Below are 12197 nucleotides of genomic sequence, written 5' to 3' on the forward strand. Positions count from 1 at the left end.
GTCGTCGGTCGTCGGTCGTCGGTCGTCGGTCGTCGGTCGTCGGTCGTCGGTCGTCGGTCGTCGTCCGTCGTCCGTCGTCCGTCGTCCGTCGTCCGTCGTCCGTCGTCCGTCGTCCGTCGTCCGGTCGTTCAGCGTAAAGTGCAAGCACAAAACGTGATGACCCAACTCGATCCGTCTCCACTTCACGACTTTATTCGTTACAACTGTCAAAACGCCTTATATAAAGATGGTGCCTCGACCCCTCTTAAGCCAGGTGCTCTGCTCTGATTGGTCGTTACTTAAATTACGATAATAATGTTATTTAGTCTAGGAAAAACGTAACTTATAAAGTAAGATCAAATTAAAAGTTATTAGAAGCTTTTACAATATCAATAAACATTAAAAATTGCACACTATTCGTTAAACAGTAATTCAGTTGACAATGGCTACTTAATAACTTCCTACTTTAAATATATTGTTAGCTGAGGGTGGAACTTAAAAATAATGGTGGGGTGATGCCAATATACGATCCCGCACCCTCATTTTCGGGACACACTCGCCACCGAACACTGAAGCCAGCGGAAGCTCTGCCCGTTTGACTAGCCAAAATAATTAATCATTTTAACTCTGATAGTTGATTAAGTTAGTGTTGTATTTTTAAATAATTTTAGTGTTAATTACATTTATTCAATTCTGTTAGTTTTCTTATTAATTCAAAAAGTACTGTAGTAGTGTATAAGAGATTGTTTTTTTAATTTTCCCTGCTTCTGATCCTTAAGATCAGAAGCGGGATAGTGAAACTCCCACGTCCTTGTTTGTACATCCTGATACGATGTGTTTCCATTGTTATTTCTTTAATTGGCTAGTCATACGATCAGAAATATATTTTTGGAAATTGTAACTACCCTTGTTTAAAAGGACAAATTAGCACTTTGTTTTCGGTGATTGGTATAATATACGTAAGTAAGACGTTATGTGACGGTGTGATCAAGTTTTATAATGTCAACTTTGGTGAGTACGTTCCAATTATTTTATTCTCCGTTTTAAAATAACAAATAGAAGTTGAATTTGTTAGTTTGTTGTGAAAATTGTTAAATGGCTCAACTTTAATATTTTGCCGTGCTTACCCTGCTGATCAATAATTTACCGTAACTTGAATGCGTTGCTTCGAATTACGTCTAATTTTAAATACTTGCTAAAAAAAAAAGAAAACATGCCTAATAAGAGGCGGCAGAATAGAAGTCGGTCGCTAAATCGCAGATCGCATTCTAGCCAACATGATTCGCGCTACAGACGGCGTAGCCCTTCTAGCAATATTTTAACCGAAACAATGCAACAAATTTTGAATAGATTGGTGTCATAAGAGGAACAACAGGTAGTGTCTTCATCTCATCGGAAGGAGCCAAGTGGCCGCGCCGCAGTGGAAGTGGCCAGGTCCGCGGTGCCTGTGACAACCATCAGCACCGAGCCCGTTCCTGCCGTTGAGCCTGCCGTGTCGATGCCGCCGCCGTCGCAGTTGAGCGAAGCTGTGACAGCGAGCTCGCTTCAAGGGCGCGCAGGGCGGTTGGCTTCAACGACTCCGTCCTCACCGGAGCGTCCCGCGAGCGCTACGTCAGTCCAGGCCAGCGCCGCCGATCGCATCATCGATGTGATACGATCCATAAATATACCGGTGAGATCTAACCAGTCTTATTATATTTCTAATTTTGATCCGAGTGTTAATGACATAGAGACATGGTGTGAAGAAGTAGACGGTGCTAGGTCATCTAATAATTGGAGTGATCACGAATGTCTTTTGATTTTTGTCACAAAGTATTTTGCTCCACCTAGAGATTCGGTTCTCATTGGTCCAACCACGTCCGAATGAACAATCATTAATTTGGTGTTTACATGGGCCTCTCGTCTTCAAGAACGGAAGTGTAGTCATTTTTCCCTTCGTACATATTTCACAGTCATATAATACATTCATATCCTTTGTCTTAGCTTTGAATCCGTAAGTATTCAGTAATTTCACAAGATCTCGTGCATTCAAATGACCCATACGCTCATGCCACAAACGTATATCCACATTCATAGCAACTAATGCGTCGTTCATTCTATTCTTTACTTCTCTCACTCTGTATAAGTTACCCACACGATCGGCTGTCATTTTGACAATGCCCTTGTTATCAGTGACATAAGCAACGTCACGTTTAAAAAGAACATTATGACCATTGTCAGTAATTTTGGCAACTGAATTTAAATTACTTCTTAAATTGGGAACGTACAAAGTATCGCGAAGCATAATGCTGAGCAAAAAGCTGATGTTTTCTTCTGAGAAGATTTCCAAGAACCATGTGGTAATTACCTTGTGTTTTTTTAGTACAATAGTACTATATTTTGTATTTTTTGTTGTTTGACTATTATTCTATCTCACTACATATCAAATAAAGTATCAATGACTATACTTTATATTTTATGTACGTAAATAAATCTTATTCCATATTTACGTCAAAATGTTGCTAAATGTTTTTACATTCGTTATTACTTAGTAAAAGTCAATGAAATGAAAGTACGCTTTGAAATTGTATAGAAGTTCTTAATAACATAAAAGGTAATGCTTCATAAAACCGAATCAAGCAGAAATTTCCATTACATATATCTTAAACGATAGGGAATATTCTTACACTGTTTTGGAAGTTTTTTTTTGGAGTCGTAACTTAAGTTGAAAAAAAAACGAAGAAAACTACACAGGGTAAGTTAAGTTTTGAACAATAGAAAAGCGCAGGATATAAGTAAAGCTAGGTTTATAACATGTAATAAAACACCAAAAGCAAACTGGAAAGGTTAGATTTGGAAGATTTTTAATACCATAAAAAAAACATCGAAAAAGAGAAAATATTTTCTATTATAACATGTGATTTTATAAAAATTGTGAGTGTCAGCATACCTGTTACAAAACTGAAAACATATGAAACAATTTTATTATCTCAATGAAATAAATTAAGACCCCGAAAAGAATCTTCATAGCAATATATTCATCTTCAGCAATCTTCATAGCAATAATACTCATGATGATCATTTCCTAAAGTTTAAAATTGATTTTACGAAAACTTGGTTTGATTCGCTATTGTAAAGTTGTACCAAATAAAATTAGTATTCAAATGTTAAAAAACTTTGTTTATTGTTGTTTGGGTTGGACTTTAAAATGGGAGTGTGACTCACTTTCCAATGACAAATTGACCGAAATTTATTATTTAAAAGTACACATCTTTAGGTTTGTTTATAATAAAATTATGAATAACATCAACAATATGTGATCTTATAAAAATAAAGATATCTGTAATAGTTTATTTTTCTAAATAAACTAAGTTACCAGCAGTTACATCCAACCTCTGAAGTTTCTGTAACTTATTAAATTATAAGAATAAGCTTTACACTTATAATTAACTACAAAGGAAGAACATTGTATGAACAACTTATCAATTTTTAATACTTTCTGTTTTTAGGTGTGAAACAAGTAAAAAGCAGTAGAAAACATAATCTATGGATTCACAGAAATAGAATTTGAATAAAGATAAAATTTTACATTCTATTCATATTTAAAAGAACTAAATGTTGAACTAGAACTTATGACCTTTTGCTGATTGCTGAAAAGTAAATTTACAACAAAAATTGATGAAAATAACATACATAAATAAGTACAAGACATATGCCAAATTCTACATGGTAAGTGGTAAATATTAAGTAAGTAAGCACATATTATATTTCCAGCAATTACTTGAACAATTTTAACCTTTTAAATTGGCTTGATATTTAGAATAAAATGGTTTGCTCCAAACATGCAAAAGATTCAATAATATAAATTAACTTAATCATTATTTAGGTTGTGTGTAGAATATCTCTCTGTTATTGTTTCAAATATTGTAGATCAAACTGTAAATTTGTCATGTCATGACAAGTGTTTCAAACCAATTTGATTTATGTTTCTATCATAGACATTTCACAAAAATGCGAGGCAATAAAAGTTCCTATCTGTACCTGTAAAAACTAATCATAATTTTTTTACATGGTTTGTGAGTTCCATCATTGTAGAGAATTGCAAAGAAGTTTTGTAAGTAAATGGGGAGAGATCCATATAATCAAAGAAAACCAGTTTTTTTTAATAAGGTATGTAATTAGGTGAAAAGCAATAATTAAATTGATTATGTTGTACACTTGAATCAATTAATTCCCATTTCATTCTGTTGCAGATGAATAAATGCACCTCTTCAAGGTCTACAGAATTATTAAATAAAGGAATCTGCTTCAGAATTACCGCTGCAACATCTGTGCTACAAAGTTTGATTGTTTGATAATTGTAATTCTAAACTAAATTTGAAAAATAACTTATTATATGGAGTAGTTTAACCGCAAATCTAAAAAAGAGTCACCATGTTGCAGGAAATGCTAGTAACTATATTAATGTCAATATTGATATAGTGTTTTAGTGTTAGATTAGTGTTATAGATTTAGTGTTTTATATTAGTTGTATTAGACTTTAATATAAAATATACACTAGCATAACAAGATTTTCTCGAAATTGGGAAATGCAGTGTATAGAAAATAAAAATATAATAAAATATAGGGAATTAAGTATCAAGTACAAAAGATAAAAAAATACCATTTAGTGAAAAATATGAAACTAATTAATTTATTAAATTTGGATGTTACAAATATCACAACTTATAATAAAACCTAAACCTTTTTTGAACTAAGTAATAAAAAATAAACAGAGATTGTATACAATTTTCTTACAAGTAATTTAAATTTCAACACAGGTACTTTACCCCAAAATGATGCCTCCTAAGCTCATTATTTTTCTTGTTAAGGAATCTATAGGTTACACATCTATGGAGAATAGTAATAACAAAAGAGTTAATATGCGGAATCTTTAGGTTCATGATAATTTTATGAATTTATTTGAGAAGTAAAACTTAAATATTGTATTCTATTTTTATATTACATTATATTTAACATGACTTTTACATTTGCAATGTTTTGATAGGAAAAGTTTAGATTAGGGGACTATTTGGAGCATCGGCAGTGCAGTTGGCGCTTGACCGCATCATATTTTACATATCCCCGTACGATCTCCGCTATATAGTAATGCGTTCTTCGAATTTCTTGATAACATCCATCCGACATTCTTACTGTAATTACAAATTGCACATAACTGCATAGATATTCAAAGATATGTGTGAAGTCAACCAACCCTAACTGGTTCTGCGTTGTTGAATAAGACCTAGTCGCATTCCTGAGGGTAGGCTCCGAGCTCCTCAGTGGAGTATATTGTGTCCGTATAGTGAGCTTGATGATGACGATTTCTTTTGCTTCAATGCATATTGTCTTGTTAGCAATTTTCTAAATATGTTACCAACAGATAGGAGCTAATCTCTTTCCAGTGTTATTCTATTTCTCCCGACGAGAGTGACACTACTACTCCAGTTCTATCAGAAAATATGAGCTATCAAATAAACAAACTGGAACAAATAAGCATTTATTATAGTTGGGGTATTTTGTTGGTGAACTAAACAATAATGGTATTATTACGAAAGCAGTGAGCATTATGTTGCGTTCTTAAAATATGTTCGCTTTATTCAGAAGATTAAATTAAATTTGCAATTAACGAAATGGTTTTATTTTTCCTAAATTGTTTTCCCTCGAATAATACTTTCAAACGTCAAAAAAGGAAACTGACAGATAGTTTTTTTTAGGTTTGTAGCAACGTAGACTTGTTCACAATATTGCATATGTGTAAAATATGTTTTATCCGCAAATCATTGGCATAAACTATAACTTGAACATATGATGGGAAGTAGGACAGTAACATAAAAATTAAAAGGTCGAAATTGTGTCAAAATCAACTTTATCATTTTATACATATACAAACATAAATTTATATATTAATACAAGGAGGCAAAAATAATTTAGAAAAAAAATAATAAATATTTATGCTTTCATGCTTCTATTGCTTAAACTTATTTAAATATACTTCAGATATTTTATTAAATTGATTTGACTTAATCTAATGTTGTTTTGTACAACTTAAATTTGCCAACATATTTTTTTACTTCTTCTTTAGGATATGGCTTAAGAGCTAAACATGTAGGAATATTTTCTGGCTGTTCAATCCACATTTTATGGTCTATAGAATTTTCTTTTAATTTTTCTGATAATTTTCTTAATGATTCTTCATTAGGAACCTGAAAAATGTGTAATAACTAATAAGTAAGATCTTACTGCACTCACAACTTGTTATAGCTTTAAAGGGTAAAGTATTATATATGTATATGTTATTTATCCCTTCAATAGATGTTCTTACTTTTTGTTCATTGTACTTAATAGTTTAATTACAATTCTGTTTTATTTTAAAGAGGTAAAAAAAGTTACATTTCAAAACTTTATCCAGTATATAAACCGAATCACATGGTTCAGATTATAATTTAATTACTAAAGTCACAATTTAACCGAGCGCATATGCCATCACTTGGCATTGTGGAATGTTTACTGCTACCATGGATTATATAACTGTAGTCACATAGTTTTAATACATTATCATATTTGTTTAATATAAAACCTAAATGCTATTAATTTCCTTGGTGCAGTTATAAATTAACTTATAGTTTAGTATTAAGTTTTTGATACTCACTTCTAATACAACTTTATGCATATTATCTAGATCGTTTAAATATTTCGCAGTATATTCATCATCTTTAAACAAATGTAACACTGCAGAGGAAGCATGGCATGCTTGTGCTACTAGTGATCCTATTGACCAACCTAAATCTTTTAATAAATCACTTCGTAGCAAAATATATTGTACAATAGTTGTTGACATTTTGTCAGCGATCAGCTTATACGCTTATATAGCTTCGATAGTCGTAGTGTAGTAGTCTAATTTTCAAATTCTACGATACAAACATTACAATTAAAAGTAAACATAAAATCATGTAAAATAGCCAAATGTCAGCTGTCAACTGTCATAATATCAATATCGAAAACGCGAAAACAACGATCAACGATTAACGTTAAAAAATGTTTATGTTGCACACATTTTATTTAACCTGTATAATACATTTTTCTCATTTACGAAAAAATTTAAACACCATATAAAATAGTTTACAATTTGGGTTTATTTCCAACTCCAAAAGTTTTCATCTTTTCAATCTTTACGCACGCAGCACAGCATTGCGAAGCATTGCTTTGACTTTGACAGTCGAAGTTTGACAAAACATTGTTTGTAAAAACTGCCGCTAAAACTCGCCAAAATAATATCAATGAAATAATATTATTTATCTTCAACTAGTGATAAAAAATACAACATGGCATCAGGATTAGAAAGTTATATTAATCAGACAGTCTCGGTGATAACCTCCGACGGGCGTAATTTCATTGGCACACTGAAGGGTTTCGATCAGACGATAAACATTATTTTGGACGAGTCGCATGAGAGAGTGTTTTCTTCATCTACAGGTGTAGCTCAAGTAGTTCTTGGCCTCCACATAATTCGAGGCGACAATGTTGCTATTGTGGGACAAATAGATGAATCAATAGATAGTCGACTGGACCTTGGGAATATCAAAGCAGAACCTTTAGGAGCTATTGTTCATTAATATAAATAGAATTAAGATGTCAATAAAGTAAGTTATTTTATTCATGAGTTTCATTTTAACTCTTTTAGTCTTTGGTAGTCTATGTAAGTAGTTCTAGTATAAATATCTCACATTTGTTTATGTAACTGCAGCTAACCTAGTTGACTAAAATTCATATCCATGAAAATATATTTTAATAATTTCCTTGAAAAGAATGGATTTTGTATTGTGATTTCTTATGACAAAAACTGTACTATTTTGGTAACATTTACTAAAAACATATAATTCATTAGGGGGGTATGAAGCAAACCAAAACATAAATATTTTCTTCTCCATTTATTGTTCACAAATCTCTTTGCAAACAGGATTGTACTATATACATTACCCACATAACAAATAGGAGTATCAAATTTATTAAAAATGGTATCTAGATATGTAGGGAATATCTAGAAAATGTAAAACAATTACTGGTAAACAATCAACCCATAATAATGAGGGGATAAAAGATTATTTAACAAGTTTTTTTTACAATATTGTAATACCTTTTCAATTAAAAAATAAAAACAAATATAAATAAACATATCAATTGTTGACTACTTAGAAAATATTACTAAGCATTTTATAATTTTAATTACTATACCACACCATACTCATGTGAGCTTTACAACCTGTCCTATATTAATGTATATGAACACATTTAAACATCTAAGAACAATCCAACCCAAAAAATCCAAATACTTTACACAACATCCAAGAAATTTCATGTATTTCCTAGATTTAATAGGTTCTCCATTTCCATAGTTATTTTGACTATGAAGTCAGTCAATGGTACAATAAAGTTGATGAAAAATGAAAGCAACGAAATATTGTGGATATGGTAACATGTCTTAAAATAATTATTATAGTATCACATTTCAATAATATTTCTACATAATTGTCAATTCGAAAAAACAAACAATTATTTTTCAATCATATGAAATATTTTCCGTTGTTCTCTTTTTGGCTTTAGATGTTCATACAATTTTTTCGTCTATTTTCTTGATTTTAAGAGTAGTCATTGTTATTATGGTTGCCTATTATAACAATCTCTTGATGTCTGTAAACAAAGTGTTTTTAATTTAATATTAGTAAAGCATAATCATATTTTCCTTATTCTTATATCCATATCCTGACAGGTTTTTTTTTAAATCTGGCCACAAATTATAATTTAGATGAAAGTTAACCCATAAAACTAACATAAGTTATATTGAGGCATGTACAAAGAATTATATGTTTTATAATATTTTTTGATAATTTTACGGTAAAAACTGATGCAAAAATGTAATTTTTCAGCATGATAACCAAAAAATATATAAAATCAACCACTATTACACAAAATAACCCCATAAATAGCATTTATTAATCATTCAATTCAATGTACAAACTCAAACTTTATTATTTGTCACTACATTATTTTTTTTTGTTGTGTTAATTATTTGTTTAAAAATCAAAGGCATGCAAATAACTACACTATTTGTATTAAACATAGTTTTCACAAGAGATTATACCATTCAATAAATCCAATTAAAACAATTACACTCTAAGTGTAGTTCAATTTCATGCTAGTCACTTTTTACTATTGTTACTTCAATTCCTTTTCTGAAATGGAAATTATAAAACATATATGCAAAAACAATAAATAAAATTGCAAAAAAAATCAAGCAAAAAAGAAAACAAGTATAAACATTTTTTAGAACAAAATATAAAACATGCAACAAAACTGACAATTCTGCGTTTAAATTACTTACATTAAATTTATTTACCTTTGTAATGATTCTTTATACTTCTGCGTGTTGTACTTTTGGAAGAATTGTTTTCCATATTCAAAGGTTGCAATCATAATAGCACATGCTGGTGCTACTTTAAATATTCTTGGCAACAAACCAGTGAACAAGCCTTTAAAACCATGATTGCTATATATATTCTTCACAATATTCTGCATATTCGAGGCTCTCTGTTGTATTTTCCCATCTGTTGTAATGTTACAATACATTATATGTAGTAATTATTTTAAAATGGTACTAAAGGTACATCTAACTATTAATATATAAACTCCCCACTGGAACTGTACCTATTTCCGGGATGAAAGGTAGCGTATGTTCTACACCTATGCCAAGTTTCATCAAGATCCTTTGAGTTATTTAGTAGATACCTTCTAACAAACATCCATCCATTCGTCTAAAGTTTCGCTTTTATAATATCAGTACGATTAGTAATCTTTTGCGCTCAACATGATCATGTTTCATGGTTCAATGGTTACTAACCTGTATAAATTTCCTTTTCTCCAAGTTCTATTTGCTGATGTGTTTTGACTACGTCAAAAGGTAGTGTGATGAATGCAGCAATCTGAAAATAATCGACATCCATAGGGAATTCGTTTACCATTTGGTTGATCGATCAATCAAATGGCAAATTGAGTATACCATTCAACCAATTCACATAATACAATAGAAACTTGTTGAACAGCATATTCTGTTACATAAAAATGTACTTACGCTGCCTGCTACTGAACCACAGAAGAAGTTAAAGAGAAATGAGTTCTTCTCCGAATCTGGCTTATTAAATATTCGTTTAGTTGTTTCAAATGTTGTCCAATATATGCCTGGAATGAGAAAAAATCAATTGCAAAACTTAATAAAGACAATGAACTAATCAAAAAATGCCTTAGTCATCAACTCAGTAATTTAGATAGAACTAGAACTAAAAATAGTGATATGAAAAATAGTTTAGTACCTGAGAATGGCACATCCCTAAGTAATGTTGAACCTAAACCACGAAATAGTCCCCTGTACCCTTCATACTTAATAACTTGACGTAAAGCTGTGGTGATTTCTGAAAAAAAATATACCAAAATTATTAATACTCCTTAACTAGTGCAACACTACAACAATAAAAAAAAGTCATACCTGAATATGTTAATTTTTTCGATTGCATTTTAGTTCTAATAAGTTCCAATGGACTAAATGTTGTTACAGCTATAGTTCTTGCTGTGGCACCAGCAAACAAAGGTATCCACATTGGTTGATGCACTGAAATTTAAATGTATATAAGAAATTTGTTTAAACAGTCATTACAAGTTTGTTACACAAGAAAAAACTTACCAGTATCTGTCCATTTATTATATAAAGTTTTAGTTTTAAACCGAAGCTGTTCATAGCTTACAAAATATACTACTGTACATGGCAATGCCAATACTAGGGTTGGGCTCAAACCTGACCACAAAGCTGGGACACCTTCCAATTTTGCTATTTTGTAGAATGCATCCTGTGAAAACAAGTAGAACATATAAGAACAATTGCATTTGAAAATTACACTCAAACATAGTGACCAATAATCACAGAATGAAATATGTTTTTGTTTCTAAAATTTGTAACAGAACAATTTGAAGTCATAAAACATGATTTGTAATAAAAATAGACTTATTAATTATTATACTAATCAATTAATTTGTGTTTTGTAACTGTAAAATCAATATTATTAACAACAATCTATATGTAAATATTTAATACTCATTGTTTTATATTCAAGCAAAACTATAAAATATTTTAAAATAAGACTTACAAATGTACCATGAAAGTGTACTCGTCTGGGTATCCAAGCAGTTTCACCACATGGACAGAGATGTTCCATCAATCCATTACAATACAAATAACATTTATTTGATAATAATGCCTTTTGCTGGGCTTGAAGCCTTATTTTAACAACATCCAATGGTGTCACTTAAAAAGGATAAATTTAATTAAATATAGGAAAAAAGAATGCATATGTGCAGACTTCTCTCTCATTTTTATCTTATAAGGTGTTAACAGAGTATGTCATATATAAACAAAGAAAATTATTGTGGCAACATAATTTAGAGTACACCAGTTGCGTTTATGCCATCTAATTACAGTTAGAGACCAATAACTTATAACTCTTACAATTTCTCTTTGTAATTATGCAGGGCCTATTCTATTTGTCGTAAAGCTAACATTTAAATTGTAAATTCTTACATTAAGTTGTCAAGGCAAAAGAAAAACAGTCATATATGTTGTGAAATTGTTGTATAAGTAACCTATAAAATAACGTTATTAAAACAATTTTAAATATCGACCAAAACACTCACTGAATAATGAAGTTATCAAGGCACCAGAACAAGCCGATGCCATTTGTTGTATTGGTGTGATACGAAATTGTGGGTCATCTTCGCGTATCATCGTATTCACAATTTATTTTCTGTATATACACAAATTTAGCACAAATATTTAATTACATTTAGATTCACGGAAGTCATATGTTTTCCATTTCACAAAGTTGACATTTGGTAAGTGCCAAATGCCAAAGAGTAAAAAAATAATTTGAGATGTCAAAAACTTCTATTGATTTTAACCGGTTGTTCTTCGTTCCAACCATACGATACCAGATATCATTATAAATCGAGTCAAAGTGATTTAAGTAAACTGATTTATTCAATTTTTGAAAAGATCTCGGTCCTTTAGATAACGTCTTCGTTGTTATGTTGTTTGTAGTAATGCATAAATATGTTCGTGGCACTAAGATTTTAGCTTTTCATGATTAGCTAACATA

At 30.7% G+C, this 12197-nt stretch overlaps 2 protein-coding genes across 4 annotated transcripts; both read right to left on the reverse strand.

Moving 5' to 3' along the window:
- Nucleotides 1-5889: 5889 nt before the first annotated feature.
- On the reverse strand, nucleotides 5890-6962 carry LOC106122432 (putative peptidyl-tRNA hydrolase PTRHD1). Its single transcript, XM_013318382.1, has 2 exons — nucleotides 6650-6962; nucleotides 5890-6203 (listed from the first exon to the last, which is right to left on the reverse strand). The coding sequence occupies exons 1-2, from the start codon at nucleotides 6836-6838 to the stop codon at nucleotides 6021-6023; spliced, it is 372 nt and encodes a 123-aa protein (XP_013173836.1). The 5' UTR covers nucleotides 6839-6962; the 3' UTR covers nucleotides 5890-6020.
- A 947-nt stretch (nucleotides 6963-7909) lies between these two features.
- LOC106122366 (solute carrier family 25 member 40) lies at nucleotides 7910-11941 on the reverse strand. 3 transcript variants are annotated; one of them, XM_013318306.1, is made up of 10 exons: nucleotides 11737-11941; nucleotides 11193-11350; nucleotides 10733-10895; nucleotides 10538-10660; nucleotides 10365-10463; nucleotides 10127-10233; nucleotides 9896-9977; nucleotides 9395-9602; nucleotides 9140-9230; nucleotides 7910-8688 (listed from the first exon to the last, which is right to left on the reverse strand). In XM_013318306.1, the coding sequence occupies exons 1-9, from the start codon at nucleotides 11825-11827 to the stop codon at nucleotides 9194-9196; spliced, it is 1068 nt and encodes a 355-aa protein (XP_013173760.1). In that variant the 5' UTR covers nucleotides 11828-11941; the 3' UTR covers nucleotides 7910-8688; nucleotides 9140-9193. The 3 variants fall into 3 exon arrangements, with proteins under 3 accessions (XP_013173760.1, XP_013173759.1, XP_013173761.1); XM_013318305.1 differs by lacking the exon at nucleotides 9140-9230; XM_013318307.1 differs by lacking the exon at nucleotides 9140-9230 and having other exon boundaries at nucleotides 9380-9602.
- Nucleotides 11942-12197: the final 256 nt, after the last annotated feature.

The sequence above is a fragment of the Papilio xuthus genome, unplaced genomic scaffold, assembly GCF_000836235.2.
Source record: "Papilio xuthus unplaced genomic scaffold, Pxut_1.1 DF826923.1, whole genome shotgun sequence".
NCBI lineage: Eukaryota > Metazoa > Arthropoda > Insecta > Lepidoptera > Papilionidae > Papilio > Papilio xuthus.

Excerpts from the sequence above, each read along its gene's own strand:
- LOC106122432 (XM_013318382.1), bottom strand. The coding sequence starts at position 6,838 with ATGTCAACAACTATTGTACAATATATTTTGCTACGAAGTGATTTATTA. Across the intron at positions 6,204-6,649 it reads TGCATAAAGTTGTATTAGAA|GTTCCTAATGAAGAATCATT; the intron begins GTGAGTATCAAA and ends CACATTTTTCAG.
- LOC106122366 (XM_013318305.1), bottom strand. The coding sequence starts at position 11,827 with ATGATACGCGAAGATGACCCACAATTTCGTATCACACCAATACAACAA. Across the intron at positions 10,464-10,537 it reads GAAAAAATTAACATATTCAG|AAATCACCACAGCTTTACGT; the intron begins GTATGACTTTTT and ends ATTTTTTTTCAG. Across the intron at positions 8,689-9,394 it reads TATAAAGAATCATTACAAAG|ACATCAAGAGATTGTTATAA; the intron begins GTAAATAAATTT and ends CTTTGTTTACAG.